General features: G+C 39.1%; 1 protein-coding gene across 1 annotated transcript in view; it reads right to left on the bottom strand.

Annotated features, from left to right (window-relative positions):
* Nucleotides 1–18,678, bottom strand: part of LOC140910602 (rho GTPase-activating protein 7) — a 152,998-nt gene extending 134,320 nt beyond the window's left edge. The window contains exon 1 of the mRNA XM_073341954.1: nt 18,377–18,678. Coding sequence (XP_073198055.1) covers nt 18,377–18,515 — 139 coding nt within the window. The 5' untranslated portion in view covers nt 18,516–18,678. The remainder of the gene's footprint in view (nt 1–18,376) is intronic.
* Nucleotides 18,679–19,563: the final 885 nt, after the last annotated feature.

Genomic DNA, 19,563 nt, shown 5'->3' with positions numbered 1-19,563 from the left:
ACATGATTAGCTCCTTTTAGTATATATAACACGTATGTCATAGGTAAGCTATCCTCCCAACTCCCTCTCTACATAAGCCACAAGTTCCCCTCCCCTTGGGATGCCTCAAGTGTGGGTTAGGGAACTATTTGGGTCTGAGGAGGGATCTCTCACCCTTTCTTCTGCTGTCCAGGAGCCAGGACGAGTCTTTGAAGGTGTCAGAAGGCTAGTCCATCATGGAGTGAATGTTCTGATGTCAGTGAGCACCAGGGCTGATATTAGGGTCTATCCATTACCTAAGCCCCTACTCAGATACTCCCCTTTCTCTCGCCTCTCCTATCCAAAAGGCAACGATCCAACCACACAAGCCCTCACAGAGTCTAGAGCTGCTGATATCAGTGGACCACTTGAGTCTCTAACCCCCTGGTGAAGGAGGTGGCTATGGAGTTTCTCCTATTTAAGGATGCTGAGGAAGTCCCTGTTGGAGTCCAGCCCACACCCCATTCGTGGAAGTTGGAAGTCTTGGCTGTGCAGGGAGGAACCAGGGGGCTCAGTTAGTTCTCCTTCTGTGTTCCTTATGCAGCAGTGGATCACATCAGTATATATATTTTTAATAGAAAAACATAATGTACATGTGTGTGTGAGAGAAAGAGCTAACATATCTCCTTCCTCTGCTTCTCCCATTAAGTACTGTCATTCTGTTTGTTTCCCTGCTTGTAAACTCTTTGAAGCAAGAACTTTTTTTTATATCTGTGTCTTATATGGTGCCAAGCACACTTGTGCTACTTAAGAAATAACAGCAAACCACACACACACACACACACACACACACACAAACACACACACACAGAATCTAATTTTCATACATAAATGTACGGTTTGCTTGTGAAAAACTTTCAAGTGCAGTTTTAGAGCTAGTTTTGAAAATTTGACACTCAAGTCTCCAGAACAACAATACAATGAAAGCAAAGTTTCAGAGTAACAGCCGTGTTAGTCTGTATTCGCAAAAAGAAAAGGAGTACTTGTGGCACCTTAGAGACTAACCAATTTATTTGAGCATAAGCTTTCGTGAGCTACAGCTCACTTCTGTAGCTCACGAAAGCTTATGCTCAAATAAATTGGTTAGTCTCTAAGGTGCCACAAGTACTCCTTTTCTTTTTTCTTTTAATGAAAGCAAAGTTGTTCTGATGTCATTCATTCAACTTGCAACTACTTCCAAAAAGTGCTGATGGAACTAACTTGGGGGAATTGTTTCAACTCTTATCCTCTAGGAGTTCTATCATAAAACTAGCAACCATAAAATATATGTATCTCCATAGAAGATAATCAGTCAGCTGAATAGATATGTAGTTTTACATATCCCGCTTATCTCCACTTTTTTCATTTTCTTCCTTACCACTTAACAATGAGTATGCAGCTAATTCCTAATATGCAACCAACCACAGAACTGAGCTTCTTCCTGAAAGTGGGGCGATGGTGGTATTCTTTCAGAGCAATACCTATTCTCTACATGATTGTTACAGTTACATTATAAGAAGTGAAAAAAGTTGAGAATGCTCCCTATTAATACTGTCTTATTTCCTGTGCTTCATATGTCTGGGTAACTCAATGTATAAAGTTAAATCTGGAGCAGAATTAGCAATTTGTGTAATTCATTTTAATTGAAAGTAGCAGTTCAGTGAAATTATCCTTATCTTAGTGGGGGTTAAAGTTGACCTTCCCACAGGCTAGAGATCTTGTAACAGAACTGAGAATGCACATGGTAACAAGAGAATTCAGTTGTTCTAGGTTGGTGCCAAACACTAATTTCATTCCTTACCCACAATAACACTGGTGTATTAAGAAGTTTGAGTCTGCAAACAAAACAGAAAGACAGTACTGCTCAGAAGTTAATGAAAATATCAATAAGTCATAACATCTGGAACTCATCAACCAAACTCTGACGTGAGGAAATCGTCCAGATGTTAATGGAATTGCAGAGATTGTAATATTTGTTGAGGGAGGCTCTTCCAAACAATCAAAGCAGTAAAGCAGTTCAGCACTTACATCACTTTTCAGCACTTTTAGAAAAGCTTCAATAATATAATAATCTTTCACATGTGTGAACTGCTCACACAATGCAGCAAGGGAACACAGTCCTGGAAACCGAGGAACTCAGTCCCAGGATCTTGGGAAACATATGAACATGCAAAGAACTGTGATATTCAAAGGGGCACACCTCTCAATAGTCTGTCATTAAGACGAACTTCATTCAACGATCTTGTTGTATCTCAATTTTTATAGTATAGTTTAATAACATCTACAATGTTGAATCATAAAGCTGGGGCCACAGAGAACAGATATAATTTTGTCCTCATCCCTTGTTTTCGCTTCCTGTCCCACAATGTAAACCACATTTAGGCCTCAGAACATTGAGAAATACAGATGAGGGGGCATATCCTGGAATCCTAACAGGCAGCTTCCCTGATGCAAGCTATGTTCTCCTTCTTCCCCCAGAATCAGCTCAAACTGCCTTGCTGCACAGCTGACCAATGAATGTGGTGGTGCTCGACCTCTTTCTGCTGGTCGACAGGAGTACTCATCCCCTAATGGGACAAGCTTTGAGCGTTTCCCTATGTGTATCTCGTCCCTTCCTGGCAGTTGCATGTGATCTTTATAAATATTTTGGGTTTCCAGGATCACAGTAAAACTAATTCCAAAATTTACAGATTCCAGAAAATTTCTGGGCTTGCATTCTATCAATACACAACCCTAAAAGCTCAAGCACAGTACATGACATCAGGCTGTGTTTCTTTCAGTGTTGGAACTGACTAAGAGGACTGTGGAAAAACAGAATGCTGAAAATAGTGTATATTTCCATAAGACCCTCCAGCTGTTCTAACTTGTATACACGAGAACCTTATTACAGTCACTTTCATAATGTGTTTAGTGTACTGTGTGCTCTTTTTTTGTTTAATAAATGTTGACAAAACAATTCTATTATTGAATTCTGGTTAAGGAAATGACAGAGGAACTGCATGAAGGAAATGTTTAAAATTCAACTTATGGTGAAATATGTCAAAACAATAGCTACAACTCTCCAGTGCCTCATCCTGCCCAAACTGCAATGTGGCGGTTTTATACTGAAATACCCATTAAAAATAGCCAAGATAACAGAGAAAGTACACTTTCACTTGCATTGCTGTATGATAGCTACAAACTCCACCCATATCACCCTTCAAATTGGAAGTGCAAAGGTGTTGGAAACAAAATCCAATAGCTGAAAATAAGCAGCACTACAACCTCTTCAGATCATTTCAACACTTCTTCACATTTTTCTTTGGAGAGTGACAAATTAAGAGAATAAAGTATAGGAAAAGACCCAACAACAAAATATATTTCAGTCATAATTTGGGAATTTTGGCTCAGAAACGTTGCACTACAAATGTCAACCTTCCCCTGTTTAAAAAACAAAGTGAAATATTTCATTTTTCCATATACAGTTATAATATGAGTGTAGCCAACATTTTCCAAATATATAAAAACATATGATGTATATGTACTGTGCAGACAAGTGTGTCTATATGTAGACAAGTGCACATAGATCTATGTGCAATCACATATGTAGTCTGAACTTTGAAGTTGTGATGAATTATAAAACCCACTTAATTAATATTCCTCTCAAATATTAGTTTACAACATGTTTTTCAGGTAGCTCTCAGGATAACAACAAACCCTCTGCAGAAGTGAGAAAACTTTAACCTGATAAAAACAGTTGGCAGCTTTTAGTCTGAAGAAATGATCAATATTTCTTTCACTGCATCCTGTCATGTTCTTTACTGGGTATGGATTATTTCATGACAAAACAGTAAAAGTTATGTATTGTTGTGCTGTTTGCTTTCCATGAATTATTGTCTATTAACAAGAAGTTATCAAATTACTGTTTTATCAGGATAACATCAACACCATTCATAAATATTTTGCAAATGTGATAATTTTAGATGTGGCTATATTTAATTATTTATAAAATGGCCTGGATAAAAGGAACAATCAGATCAGGAAGCTGATTCCAAGGAAGGCCAGAATTCAGTGTAGAATAACTGCATGTGTGATTCTTATTAATCAATAGATACCTCACTCGATTTCTAAAAGCATTTATATTGTTCAAAAGTGAGTTTATAGAAGGATTACATATCAAGTGGTGGAAAGCACTTGGCCTGAAGCCTCACAATGCACTCAATGTGTGGTATCTTGTATAATTGCATATTTTGTAAAACATTACCTCATCTACACCCACACAGCCACCCACCAAATATATTATATTCTTCCAACCTCAAGACAGTTACTGAGCTAACATTTAAAGCAATATATTCCTTGTACATGCAGAGAATACGTTTCTGAGAATAGGTAAAATGTGATACAATACACCTTTATCTGAGATCCTGTAGAGTTGGTGCTTTAAACAGGGACAATGATGAGCAAAACAATGATGAGCAAAATTCAGTGGGTGGAAAAAATTAAACACAAAAAATGAGAATGATAATTGGAAGTTGTTTAAGAATGCTTTATTAGATGACCCCAAAACCTCACAATCCCCCGAGAAGGCTCCTTCTGTGAAAAAGCCATCCTGGTTCAGAGGGGAAGTCAAAATAAAAACAAAAATAAAAAATATACTTAACAAATGGAAAAATGAGGAAGTTGACAGTACTGTGTACAAACCAGCAGTTAGGAAATGCAGAGAACTAATTAGGGAAGATAAAGGTATCAAACAAAAAATCTATTGCCAGTAGACTAATAACAGCAAGAAGAAATTCTTTAATTATACCAGGAACAAACAAAACTGTAACAACATTATAGTTCTAATACTATAACGTCAATCATGAAACAGATAAGGAAAAATATTCAATACATTTTTCTGTTCTGTATTTGGAAAAAGCAGAACAACATACTCGTATCTATCTTACAGTGACAAGGAAATGCTTTCTCTTCCACCAGTAACCTCAGGAAGGATGTTAAAGCGCAAGTATTAAAATTAAATATTTTTAAAATCAGCAGGGCCTGATAATTTGTACCTAAGAGTGTTGAAAGAATTTGCTGAGGAATTCTCTGAACCATTAATAATGACTTTTGATAAACCTTAGAAGTTCCAGTCGAGGGAAATGCCAGAAGACAGAAGAAAAATAATATTTGTGCCAATATTTAAGAAGAGCAAATGGGATGATCCAGGCAACGACTGGTCAGTTAACTTTCCATTGATCCCAGGCAAAATCACAGAAAAACTGATGCAATCTCTGAAGACTTAAAGGATGGTAACATAATTAATACCAATCCACATGGTTTTATGGAAAATAGGTCTGGTAAGAAAACTTGATATCTTTTTGATAAGATTACAAGTTTAGTTGATAAAGGTAACCATGGACATAATATACTTAGACTTCTATAAAGCATATGATTTAGTCCCACAGGGATATTCTCGTAAAAATTAGTACTATATTAAGATCAATGTAGCCCATATTAGATGGATTAAAACTGGTTAATTGATAGATCTCAAAAAGGAGTTATAAATGGGGAATCATCATTTTATGGAGAACATAAGAACGGCCATACTGGGTCAGACCAAAGGTCCAGCAAGCCCGGTATCCTGTCCTCTGACAGTGGCCAAGGGCAGATGCCCCAAAGGGAATGAGCAGACAGGTTATCATCAAGTGATCCATGCCCTGTCACCCAATCCCAGCTTCTGGCAAACAGAGGCTAGGGACACCATTCCTGCCCATCCTGGCTAATAGCCATTGATGGACCTATCCTCCATGAATCTATCTATCTCCCTTTTGAACCTCCTTATGGTATTGGCCTTCACAACACGGTCTGGCAAGGAGTTCCAGAGGTTGACTGTGCATTGCGTGAAAAAATACTTTCTTGTACTTGTTTTAAACCTGCTACCTGTTAATTTCATTTGGTGGCCCCTTGTTTTTGTATTATGAGAAGGAGTAAATAACACTTCCTTATTTACTTTCTCAATACCACACATAATTTTATAGACCTCTATCATATCCCCCCTTAGTCACTTCTTTTCCAAGCTGAAAAGTCCCAGTCTTGTTAATCTCTCCTCATATGGAAGCCATTCTATACCCCAATCATTTTTGTTGCCCTCTTCTGAAACTTTTCCAATTCTAATATATCTTTTTTGAGATGGGGCAACCACATATGCATGCAGTTCAAGGTGTGGGCATACCATGGATTTATATAGAGGCAATATGATATTTTCTTTCTTATTATCTATCCCTTTCTTGATGATTCCCAACATTCTGTTTGTTTTTTTGAGTGCCGCTGTGTGGTGTGTTCTTAGCACACTGCTATTCAATATCTTTATTACTGATCTGGAAGAAAATAGAAAAATCATTGCTGGAAAAGTCTGTAGATGATACAAACATTGGAGGAGAGATAATAATGATGGGGATAGTTCATTGATACAGACTGAGTTGGCTCACTTGTCAAAGTGGGCTCATTTGAACAACAAGCATTTTAGTACTGTCAAATATAACGGCATCTAGAAAATCAAAGAAGACGGGTCACACTTACGAGATGGGTTTCAGAGTAGCAGCCATGTTAGTCTGTATCCGCAAAAAGAAAAGGAGGACTTGTGGCACCTTAGAGACTAATAAATTTATTTGAGCATAAGCTTTCATGAGCTACAGCTCACTTCATCGGATGCATTCAGTGGAAAATACAGTGGGGAGATTCATATACACAGAGAACTTAAAACAATGGGTGTTACCATATACACTGTAACAAGAGTGATCAGGTAAGGAGAGCTATTACTAGCAGGAGAGCCAGGGGGAGGGGGTGAAACCATTTGTAGTGATAATCAAGGTGGGCCATTTCCAGCAGTTGACAAGAACATCTGAGGAACAGTGGGGGGGTCAGGGTGGGGAATAAACATGGGGAAATAGTTTTACTTTGTGTAATGACCCATCCACTCCCAGTCTTTATTAAAGCCTAATGTAATGGTGTCCAGTTTGCAAATTAATTCCAATTCAGCAGTCTCTCGTTGGAGTCTGTTTTTGAAGTTTTTTTGTTGAAGAATTGCCACTTTTAGGTCTGTAATCGAGTGACCAAAGAGATTGAAGTGTTCTCCAACTGGTTTTTGAATGTTATAATTCTTGATGTCTGATTTGTGTCCATTTATTCTTTTACGTAGAGACTGTCCACTTTGGCCTATGTACATGCAGAGGGGCATTGCTGACACATGATGGCATATATCACATTGGTAGATGTGCAGGTGAACGAGCCTCTGATAGCGTGGCTGATGTGTGGCCCTCTGATGGTGTGGCCCTATGATGGTGTCCCCTGAATAGATATGTGGACACAGTTGGCAACAGACTTTGTTGCAAGGATAGGTTCCTGGGTTAGTGGTTCTGTTGTGTGGTGTGTGGTTTCTGGTGAGTATTTGCTTCAGGTTGGGGGCGGTCTGGAAGCAAGGACTGGCCTGTCTCCCAAGATCTATGAGAGTGATGGGTCATCCTTTAGGATAGGTTGTAGATCCTTGATGATGCGTTGGAGAGGTTTTAGTTGGGGGCTGAAGGTGATGGCTAGTGGCTTCTGTTATTTTCTTTGTTGGGCCTGTCCTGTAGTAGGTTATTTCTAGGTACTCTTCTGGCTCTGTCAATCTGTTTCTTCACTTCAGCAAGTGGGTATTGTAGTTGTAAGAACGCTTGATAGAGATCTTGTATGTGTTTGTCTCTGTCTGAGGGGTTGGAGCAAATGCAGTTGGATCGTAGAGCTTGGCTGTAGACGATGGATCGTGTGGTGTGGTCTGGATGAAAGCTGGAGGCATGTAGGTAGGCATAGCGGTCAGTAGTTTCCGGTATAGGGTGGTGTTTATGTGACCATCGCTTAATAGCACTGTAGTGTCCAGGAAGTGGATCTCTTGTGTGGACTGGTCCAGGCTGAGGTTGATGGTGTGATGGAAATTGTTGAAATCATGGTGGAATTCCTCAAGAGCTTCTTTTGCATGGGTCCAGATGATGAAGATGTCATCAATGTAGCGCAAATAGAGGAGGGGCATTAGGGGACGAGAGCTGAGGAAGCGTTGTTCTAAGTCAGCCATAAAAATGTTGGCATACTGTGGGGCCATGCGGGTATCCATAGCAGTGCTGCTGATTTGAAGGTGTACATTGTTCCCAAATGTGAAATAGTTTATGAGATGGCAGACAATATCTTTGAATGCAGTGAAACTGAAAAGGACTTAGGTGTTATGTGATAACTGATTTCCCAATGTGATGCTGTAGCCAAAAGGGCAATCACCAAATGGGAGTAGGGAGGTGGTATTACTTCTGTATACGGTACTAGTGAGATCATTACCTGAATACTCTATCCAGTACTGGTGTCCACAATTTTTTTAAGGATGTTGAAAAATTGGGAAGGGCTCAGTAAAGAGCTAAAAGAATGATCTGAGGTCTAGAATACCTGCCTTATAGAGACTCAAGAAGCTTCATCTATTTAGTTAACCCAAGAGAAGGTTAAAAGGTGATTTGATCATTGTCTACAAGTACCTGTATCAGAGATTTCTGATAGTAGACAACACTTTAATCTAGCAGAAAAAAAGCATAACAAAATCTAATGGTTGGACGTTGAAGCTAGACAAATTCAGACTAGAAAGGCAGCACAAATTTTTAAAGAGGGAAGTAATTAACTGTTAGAACATAGGGGTGTGGTGGACTCTTCATCCCTTGAAGTCTTTACCTCAAGATATGTTGTACCTCAAACAGAAGTTATGGGCTTAATGCAAAAATTACAGGGCTCTATGGCCTGTTATACAAGAGACCATAATGGTCCTTTCTGATCTTTAAATTTTTTTTGAATCTGTCTTTGTGCACAACAGGATAACATTCCCAGGGTGAAATCCTGACTTCACGTGAGTCAATGGCAAAAATCCCATTGACGTCAACTGGATCAGGATTTCACTTCAAGTATTCAAGACTTGAGCAAAGACTGCCAAACAAGCCAGACTTTGCCTTCGTTTTCACATATATGGTTAAGTCAGGAACTAAAGTAAGATAAATGCAGTATATTGTGTCTTTCAAATAAAAGCTACCACAAAACACTTTATATAGCTAAATAATGCAGACAAAAACTTAACATACCATCTGTCTGTCATATATGAACAAATTTATATATTCATGCACCCATCATATGTACCTTTACATTTATATTACTAGAGAGCTACAGATAGCCACATCTGTCTGGCTACATAGGCCTAGTTTTCAGAGGTGGTGGGCACTCAGATCTGCCAGTTACTTCAATTGATGTACCGCTGAAAAATCTTGCAATTTATTTATCCTAGGTGTCTAAATGTCGACTTCCGTATCTCTTTTTAAATGTATATCAATAGTCAACAAAAACATGTTTGCACAATATCATCTTTTATACAAAACACATTTATTAAGCTCACCACTCCTGAGTAATAAGGCCACATATTAACTACTTCTTATATCCTTCCATTTGTAAGACTAGGTGCCTGAGGGCCAAAATCAGAAGAAAAATTGACTATTGAATTATAGAGTTTTGTAGAAAATAATAATCCTATTCAGCAAAAATAAATAAATAAATAAAGAAGAGAGAAAAAATCCCCCCCCCCCAAAATAATGAAAATTGGCTGTTTGGGGGTGGGGGGGAGGCGGGGGGCAAGGGGAAGAGAGAAAAAATTCATTCCACCACCCTGCCAAACCCTCCCCTTAAAATTCCTTAGTTGTTTCTGGTTTTTTGAAAATGGAAAAAGTCAAAAGAAATATTACTGAACTATTTGTCCAGTTATCATATACACGTGCACACACATGCAAATGTAAAGTTAATTTTGCAGGGTCTTAGCAAATGTCTTTCTACCTTCTCTGAAAATAACACAAAGAAAAGAGAGGAGCTATTTTGAGTACAACGTTTATCTGAACTTGCAGAAACCTGTTTTCTTCATTGCAATCTGAAGATAGTCTTTTCTAAGGAGAGTTAGCAATACATCTTTTAATCTTTTATGTATTTTGGTATCTACAAATCATTTTAGTAAGGAATTTAGGTCTGTCCTTTATTGAAAAGTCAATTAACTTCAAATAGGGGGTATGTCCAAGATCTATTGGGCAGGTTCCTTATTTGTTTCTTTTTTCTAACAATGTTCGTGAATGAGTATGTATGAAAGTGAAAAAACAAGAGAAGCAAGCACAGTGAAAGCCTAATCTATTCAAGTTTATGGTACTCAGCCAGCTGTCTTCGTGCACAACAGGATAACATTCCCAGGGTGAAATCCTGACTTCACGTGAGTCAATGGCAAAAATCCCATTGACGTCAACTGGATCAGGATTTCACTTCAAGTATTCAAGACTTGAGCAAAGACTGCCAAACAAGCCAGACTTTGCCTTCGTTTTCACATATATGGTTAAGTCAGGAACTAAAGTCAGGAAGGTGATCTTCCAATGATGTGTCTTTGTTTTAAGTTACTGTAGTAATAAAAGTCATAAATTCTAATTTTTGTATCAGGTTTTTAAAGTATGTGGCAACCTGTTCTTTAGCAAAGCTTTTGATATGGTCTCCCACAGTATTCTTGCCAGCAAATTAAAGAAGTATGAATTGGATGAATGGACTATAAGGTGAATAGAAAGCTGGCTAGATCATCAGGATCAACGGGTAATGATCAAATGGATTGATGTCTAGTTGGCAGCCGGTATCAAGTGGAGTGCCCCAGGGGTCAGTCCTGGGGCTGGGTTTTTTCAACATCTTCATTAATGATCTGGAAGATGGGATGGATTGCACCCTCAGCAACTTCACGGATGACACTAAGCTGTGGGGAGAGGTATATATGCTGGAGGGTAGGGATAGGGTCCACAGTGACCTAGACAATTTGGAGGATTGAGTCAAAAGAAATCTGATAAGGTTCAACAATGACAAGTGCAGAGTCCTGCACTTAGGATGGAAGAATCCCATGCACAGCTACAGGCTGGGGACTGACTGGCTAAGCAGCAGTTCTGCAGAAAAGGACCTGGGGATTACAGTGGACAAGAAGCTGGATATGAGTTAACAGTGTGTCCTTGTTGCCAAGAAGGCTAAGGGCATATTGGGCTGCATTAGAAGGAGCATTGCCAGCAAATCGAGGGAAGTGATTACTCCCCTATCTTTGGCACTGGTGAGGTCACATCTGGAGTATTGCGTCCAGTTTTGGGCCCCCCACTACAGAAAGGATGTGGACAAATTGGAGAGAGTCCAGTGGAGGGCAACGAAAATGATTAGGCGCTGGGGCACATGACTCATGAGGAGAGGCTGAGGGAACTGGGCTTATTTAGTCTGCAGAATTGAAGAGTGAGGGGGATTTGATAGCAGTTTTCAATAGGGCTGTCAAGCAATTAAAAGAATTAATCACAATTAATCGTGCTGTTAAACAATAGAATACCATTTATTTTAAATATTTTTGGATGTTTACTACATTTTCAAATATATTAGTGCAATTACAACACAGAATACAAACTGTACAGTGCTCACTTGATATTTATTTTGGATTACAAATATTTGCACTGTAAAAAACAAAAAAGTTATATTTTTCAATTCACCTCATACAAGTACTGAAGTGCAATATCTTTATCATGAAAGATGAACTTACAAATGTAGAATTATGTAAAAAAAACCCAACTGCATTCAAAAATAAAATTATGTAAAACTTTAGAGCCTACAAGTCCACTCAGTCCTACCTTTTGGTCAGCCAATCACTCAGACAAACAAGGTTGGTTACAATTTGCAGGAGATAATGCTGCCTGCTTCTTGTTTACAATGTCACCTGAAAGTGAGAACAGGCGTTCACATGGCACTGTTGTAGGTGGCGTTGAAAGATATTTACGTGCCAGATGTGCTAAAGATTCATATGTCCCTTCACGCTTCAACCACCATTCCAGAGGACATGCTTCCATGCTGATGAGGGGTTCTGCTTGATAATGATCCAAAGCAGTGAGAACTGATGCATGTTCATTTTCATCATCTGAGTCAGATGCCACAAGCAGAAGGTTGATTTTCTTTTTTGGTGGTTTGGGTTCTGTAGTTTCTGCATCAGAGTGTTGCTCTTCTAAAAGCACATTCCACAACTTGTCCCTTTCAGATTTTGGATGGCACTTCAGATTCTTATACCTTGGTTTGAGTGCGGTAGCTATTTTTAGAAATCTCACATTGGTACCTTCTTTGCGTTTTGTCAAATCTGCTGTGAAAGTGTTCTTGAAATAAACATGTGCTGGGTCATCATCCGAGACTGCTATAACATGAAATGTATGCAGAATGCGGGTAAAACAGAGCGGGAGACATACAATTCTCCCCCCAAGGAGTACAGTCACAAATTTAATTGATGCATTATTTTTTTAACAAGTATCATCAGCATGGAAGCATGTTCTCTGGAATGGTGGCTGAAGCAGGAAGGGGCATACGAATGTTTAGCGTATCTGGCATGTAAATACCTTGTAACACCAGCTACAAAAGTGCAATGCGAACGCCTGTTCTCACTTTCAGGTGACATTGTAAATAAGAAGCAGGCAGCAGAATCTCCCGTCAATGTAAAAAAACTTGTTTGTCTTAGCGATTGCCAGAGTAAGAAGAAGGACTGAGTGGATTTGTAGGCTCCAAAGTTTTACACTCTTGTTTCTGAGTGCAGTTATGTAACCAAAAAAATTTCTGCATTTGTAAATTACACTTTCACGATAAAGAGATTGCACTTCGGTACTTGTGTGAGGTGAATTGAAAAATAGTATTTCTTTTGTTTATCATTTTTACAGTGCATATATTTGTAATAAAATAATAATATAATGAGCACTGGTCACTCTGTATACTGTGTTGCAATTGAAATCAATATTGAAAATGTAGAAAAACATCACAAATATTTAATAAATTTCAATTGGTATTCTATTGTTAGAAGTGCGATTAATCACAATTAATTTTTTAATCACGATTAATTTTGTTAAATTAACCATGTGAGTTAACTGAGATTAATTGACAGCCCTTGTTTTCAATATTCTAAGATCATACAGTGTCAGATTTTGTGGGTGCTCATGTGTGCACGACCGCTTCCCCACCCATTAGCTAGTATTAGCTGCAAGTAGAGATCCCTTCACTTTCATGACTACTGAAGTTCACTCTGAAAAAGAATTATGAAATGTGGATTTTATAGCAGTGAATAAACCAAGACAAACATACTTTTTTCATCCCCCTTCAATAGGTATGTGATGCTCCCACTTGACATCACCACAACAACACTGCTGGCATGGCGTTGCAATGATTCCTGATGTATTGAATGTTGCTGGACTGTAAAAGCAATATCCTGTCTTTATGCAAGGTGGTGGGAGAGTGTGGAAGAAGAGTTGAGCAGAGCAGAGGGTCATGAGTCATCCTGCTAGCATAGTCCAGGTTGGCTCCTGGGGGGCCATGGTGAAAGCAACTTGTAGTGCATCTTACTCTTCCTTCACAGAGGAGCAATGCATGCCCCTCTTTGAGATCTTTTTGCCAATTGTCAAGTGTGTAGGAGGGCCTGGCCACATCTTCAAGGTAGCAGATTATGTTTCCTAGACATCAGAGTGCATATGCAGTACCCTAGTTTAAATCTTAAGGCTCATAAAAATGCTAGGCAGGTATCCTGCCTCATGTCTGTGGTAGACTGAGGGAGGGGGATGTGGTGAGAAGAGGATCCATATACCTGTTCAGCCCCTTTTCCGCACACCAGCATGACAGGTCATTTTTTAGTCAAAAACATTTCTTAATTTCGTGAATTATTTTTAATAATTGATGACTTTTTTGCTATGCATGAGAAGCACTAATCACTGTGTCATTTAGAGTTCAGCATATAATATTTATGTTAGGATATTTTTGGGAGATCTCTTTTCTTTTTTCTCCATGATGGTATTTTTCTAGGATATCCTCCTCACTTGCAAAAAGAAAAGGAGTACTTGTGGTACGTTAGAGACTAACCAATTTATTTGAGCATAAGCTTTCGTGAGCTACAGCTCACTTCATCAGATGCATACTGTGGAAAATACAGAAGATGTTTGTTTTTAAACACACAAATCATGAAAAAATGGGTGTTTATCACTACAAAAGGTTTTCTCTCCCCCCACCCCACTCTCCTGCTGGTAATAGCTTATGTAAAGTGATCACTCTCCTTACAATGCGTATGATAATCAGGTTGGGGCATTTCCAGCACAAATCCAGGGTTTAACAAGAACGTCTGAGGAACGGGGGTGGGTGGGAGGGGGCACGGGGAAATAGGTTACCTTGCATAATGACTTAGCCACTCCCAGTCTCTATTCAAGCCTAAGTTAATTGTATCCAATTTGCAAATGAATTCCAATTCAGCAGTCTCTCACTGGAGTCTGGATTTGAAGTTTTTCTGTTGTAATATTACAACTTTCATGTCTGTAATCGCGTGACCAGAGAGATTGAAGTGTTCTCCGACTGGTTTATGAATGTTATAAGTCTTGACATCTGATTTGTGTCCATTTATTCTTTTACATAGAGACTGTCCAGTTTGACCAATGTACATGGCAGAGGGGCATTGCTGGCACATGATGGCATATATCACATTGGTAGATGTGCAGGTGAACGAGCCTCTGATAGTGTGGCTGATGTGTGGCCCTCTGATGGTGTCCCCTGAATAGATATGTGGGCACAGTTGGCAACGGGCTTTGTTGCAAGGATAGGTTCCTGGGTTAGTGGTTCTGTTGTGTGGTATGTGGTTGCTGGTGAGTATTCGCTTCAGGCTGTCTGTAGGCAAGGACTGGCCTGTCTCCCAAGATTTGTGAGAGTGTTGGGCCATCCTTCAGGATAGGTTGTAGATCCTTGATAATGCGTTGGAGGGGTTTTAGTTGGGGGCTGAAGGTGACGGCTAGTGGCGTTCTGTTATTTTCTTTGTTGGGCCTGTCCTGTAGTAGGTGACTTCTGGGAACTCTTTTGGCTCTATCAATCTGTTTCTTCACTTCCGCATTTGGGTATTGTAGTTGTAAGAATGCTTGATAGAGATCTTGTAGGTGTTTGTCTCTGTCTGAGGGGTTGGAGCAAATGCAGTTGGATCGCAGAGCTTGGCTGTAGACAATGGATCGTGTGGTGCGGTCAGGGTGAAAGCTGGAGGCATGTAGGTAGGAATAGCGGTCAGTAGGTTTCCGGTATAGGGTGGTGTTTATGTGACCATCTTTTATTAGCACTGTAGTATCCAGGAAGTGGATATCTTGTTTGGACTGGACAAGGCTGAGGTTGATGGTGGGATGGAAATTGTTGAAATCATGGTGGAATTCCTCAAGAGCTTCTTTTGCATGGCTCCAGATGATGAAGATGTCATCAATATAGCGCAAGTAGAGTAGGGGCGTTAGGGGACGAGAGCTGAGGAAGCGTTGTTCTAAGTCAGCCATAAAAATGTTGGCATACTGTGGGGCCATGTGGGTACCCATAGCAGTGCCGCTGATTTGAAGGTATACATTGTCCCCAAATGTAAAATAGTAATGGGTAAGGACACTTGGGTGCCCAAAAGTTTACAGTAGATGTGTCTAGCTGTCTGATCCTTGTGTTGGACTGAATTGCAGGATTTGCCATCACTGTGCACAGGCTTACATCTTTGATAACTTTTGGCCACTCCAAGGCAGAACATTGTTCAGATGATTTTCTTATTGAATATATCACAAGGAATGAGTTTTTCACCTTTTCTGCTTTCCCTTGAAAGTTACTTGGACCCTGTGCTTTTTAAGGTCCTGATATGAAAATTTGCTTATCTAATTGCAATATTGATTTTAGTGTCATGTACCTTTCATGAACTTCTAATACTGTAAATCAATCAACCAGCATAAAGTTATTTGATGTTTTGTGCTTCTTATTGTCTCTCTATTGATCTCATCCAGTACTAGCATTGCATTTTACCGAAATGAATCCTGAATATTTTCAATGCAGTTATGTATTGTGCTGTATATCTGGGTACCAGCTTGACGATTAAATAAAGCGATTTGGCTGACAACAATCCCAATGTATTATTGTACCTGTCAACTCTCAGATCACCAGCACAGCCTGGAAAATGGAATGCTCCCTACTTTTAAGGGCACTCCAACATCTAAGCACTGTATTGATAAAAACGGTGGCTGCTCACAAACGTCTGCCATCAAGAATAAAAACATACCCACCCTTATCAACATATTTTAAGAGGTTGAAGGGTTACATGTTCACTCATTTCTAGGAATGTGACAGCTCCAAGAAATAAATTATCAGTTGTGTATTCCTCAGATATTTGTCAATCATATGCACATATGCATATATATATTTAACAACGTCTTTTTGTGTCCTGATAAAACCTACATATTTTCATGGATATGTCACTCGCTGTGGGAAGGAACAAATTACCTGTGTCATTACATGTTTTTCTGTATGAACCAATGGGTGGGAAGACAAGGGAGTTTGTTGTTGTTGTTGTCTTATTTGGAAGTAAGTCAGACATTCTTGGAGCCTGTTGATGTAAATGCCATGCCAGGTTTAACTGTAAATTGAAAAGCTTACTCAAAGCATTTCATACAAACATCTCTAGCAGATGGAATGAAAACAAGTTCCAAGGGTAAACAAATATCTAGATGACCTGGCAACACCCAGATTAGGAAATAAGAAAATATTAAACATAAAGGACCACTTGGCCAACCCAGCCTCCCTTTTCTAGATTTTGTGTAACCTTGCTTTGTCATTGAACCTATCCAATTTTTTCCCTGTCATTGTCTCCAGTTGTCTTACATGCACCTTGCTTTTGACTGCAATAGGTCCTGATGTTGTGGCTCTTATACAATGCCCCATAATCCTTTTCCACAGAGAAAAATCCAGTGTCCCTTCCCCGACCCATCTGTCTCTGTAAGACAGTGGAGACATGATACTCAGTCTATGGCTGACTGCTAAATTAAATTGATCATGGAAGAAAGGTTGATGTCTTGCCCCTCAATGACACTGGCAAGTTTATGTTTAGCTATTGACACCTCAAGGTGTGGAGTTTTAAATCCAACATTTCCATCTCAAGTGTTGTGGTCCTCTTTGTGAAACTCAGTGATGGAAGGTAAAGTGAAGGAAATGGGTGTTTTTAAGGGATCTCAGAAATCTAAAAATAATGAAAGGCTACATAGTAAGATATAGTAACAGCCACAGAAATAATCCTGCAATTTAATAACTAGCACAGCAGGCTGAAGTTGTTTATAATCTACTATGGTTTAAAGTATATTTATATCCCTGCCACTGTATGAGGCATATCACATAATCTGATGGCAAAACTGTTGCCAGATAACATCGTTTTACTTACTATAACTTACAATACTTAGATAACTGCACTAGATGGCTAGTATTAATGTATTTTTATTATTGTCTTGAAGAAAAAGTATATAATTTTAAAATGTTTTTCTTTATAATCCATGCCCATCCTTCCCCCAAAATATCCAATATAATAATTTCTGGCATTAGTGCACCATCACAAAAGCTTTTGCAATATTTAGCTGTCCTTGTTTTTCCTACAGAGAAGGAAATGAAAATGATGTAAACATTCAGTTTACTTTATTGGATCCAAAAGGTTTTTTTCTTGGTCATCACAGGGATGACTAATTTTGCCACTATCATTAAAAAATCCCCTCCTCCCACCCCCTCAAAATAAGCCATTCCCTGTAAAAGTAAATAAACAAACTGCAGTGGCCTCTTTTATGTGCCTCACCCATTGAGTATTTCTGCTGCCTTTTCTGAGGTATCTAAATGTTATGAAACAACAGCCTTCATTTATGTAAATGAGAACCCCTTGGTCTCAGAGATAGACAACAAACAGAAGAAAAACAATTGGTTAATTATTTTCTTCCCCAGGCCTCCATAATGGTTTGCCACATGTTTTGCATCTTGTAAGCCAAAATAAGAACATATGAATTGTAACTGTATAGTTATACTTAATTTATATTTCAAAAGCCTGGCTCTGGCATACCTGACACACACTTGGACCTTAAAGCAGTGAGCGCCTTGCCAGAGGAAATACCAGTAATCTTTCACTGCACAGCCCAGATACTCCAACTGACATACTTCCTGGCTTGGACACAGTCTGTAATGCAACTCACTGAAGCATATCATACCAATAGAACACAGAAGCTGACTTAATGGCAAAATAAAATGCTTCGCTGTGAGGGATCCACAACATAATTTCAAAAGTGAAATGTTACATCCATTGTTCCTGCTCTTTAAAATATATATCACAAGATCATAGCTGGAGAATCCTGCGCAGTCCCACTGAAGGGGGAGCACCAAAGTAACATGACATAGAAAGAAAATAACAGGTAAATATTGTGGAGTGACACTGACATACCTTATAAAAATGACACCACTAATTATCCCTGTGTATTTTAAAACATGTTTTTTACCCCCTCCTCACCTGCCAGTCGTCTGTCTCTTGTATTTTTCCAGATAACATCCAGGGCTCTAGCAGTAGAGTCTCTGATATGATCACTAAATGATCTTCTCAAAGGGGCTTTCACTGGGTGTTCCATAATGCAGTGCAGAGTATCACACATCCACAGTAAAACTGCAGCAGTTTGGCCACAGGATAATGGGCATTCTTTGCTCAGTTATCTGCCTGAAATTTCCTTCACGAGGCAGGTCGTTACTTTGTAAAATTAGTCGTCAGCTTTGCGGAGCCCTTTCCTTCAAGACTCAGGCATTGCAGTTCTCACTGCGGACACAGGAAAGCTCAGACTGCAGGCAACCTCCTGGAAAGCTGCCAAAGTCAGAACTGCTGCTACATCTGGAAAGGCTTACAAATGAGCTAACGATACACTCGTTTAGATTTGGAGCTTTATTTGTGGATATCTATATGATTCTAGCTTCCTGTTTAATCAAAAAACTTACTGGGCACATACTTGCATGCTCATTTATTAAGATAACATGTCTCTGCTTAACTGACATCTCAGGTAATCTTTCATTTTTTTTTAGAGGAAAAAAGTAAGGAATGGGAAAGAGCAATTTTTTTCTGACTTGTTTCATTTATTTTATTTTTTTACCTTATTTTTCTTACATTTCATTCTGTCTGTGGCACAAGATGATTTAGGGCCTGATTCTGCCATCCTTATTTCTGCTGAGTAATTCCTTACTGCACAAGTAATATTGTTGGTCACAGTACATAAGGGGTGGGGGACAGAATTGGGCCCTTTCTATCTTAGCTAAAAGGGAATGTAAGACTCCACACTCTAAAAGGTTCAGGCAAACTCCAGTGACCCTGAATGAAGCCAGTTTGACCTTGCTCAGTTTGACCTTGCACTTCCCCAAGGAAGGAAGGAATGAAGGGGGAGTTGATTCTCCACTAGCAGTGTCTGAAGTGCCCCTGGCAATGTGTGAATAGCTCAGTGCTCCCAGACTACAAACCTTACACGTGTCTAATTTCCTTTGAAATCAATGAGAGTGATGTGTGTGTCAGGACTTCAGGGGCAGGTTGTCCTGGAGTTAATTCAAGCCATAGTTCCTTATTTTTACACCAGCAACTGAACTTTTAAAAACAGATAGCGCTATTTTCATGAGAAGTATTATTATCATTAAAATTAACTGATGAACTTCACGTACAGATCA

This window comes from Lepidochelys kempii, chromosome 4, assembly GCF_965140265.1.
Source record: "Lepidochelys kempii isolate rLepKem1 chromosome 4, rLepKem1.hap2, whole genome shotgun sequence".
Classification (NCBI taxonomy): domain Eukaryota; kingdom Metazoa; phylum Chordata; order Testudines; family Cheloniidae; genus Lepidochelys; species Lepidochelys kempii.
The sequence above is the reverse complement of the archived record's forward strand: the minus strand, read 5'-3'. Positions and strand labels throughout refer to the sequence as shown.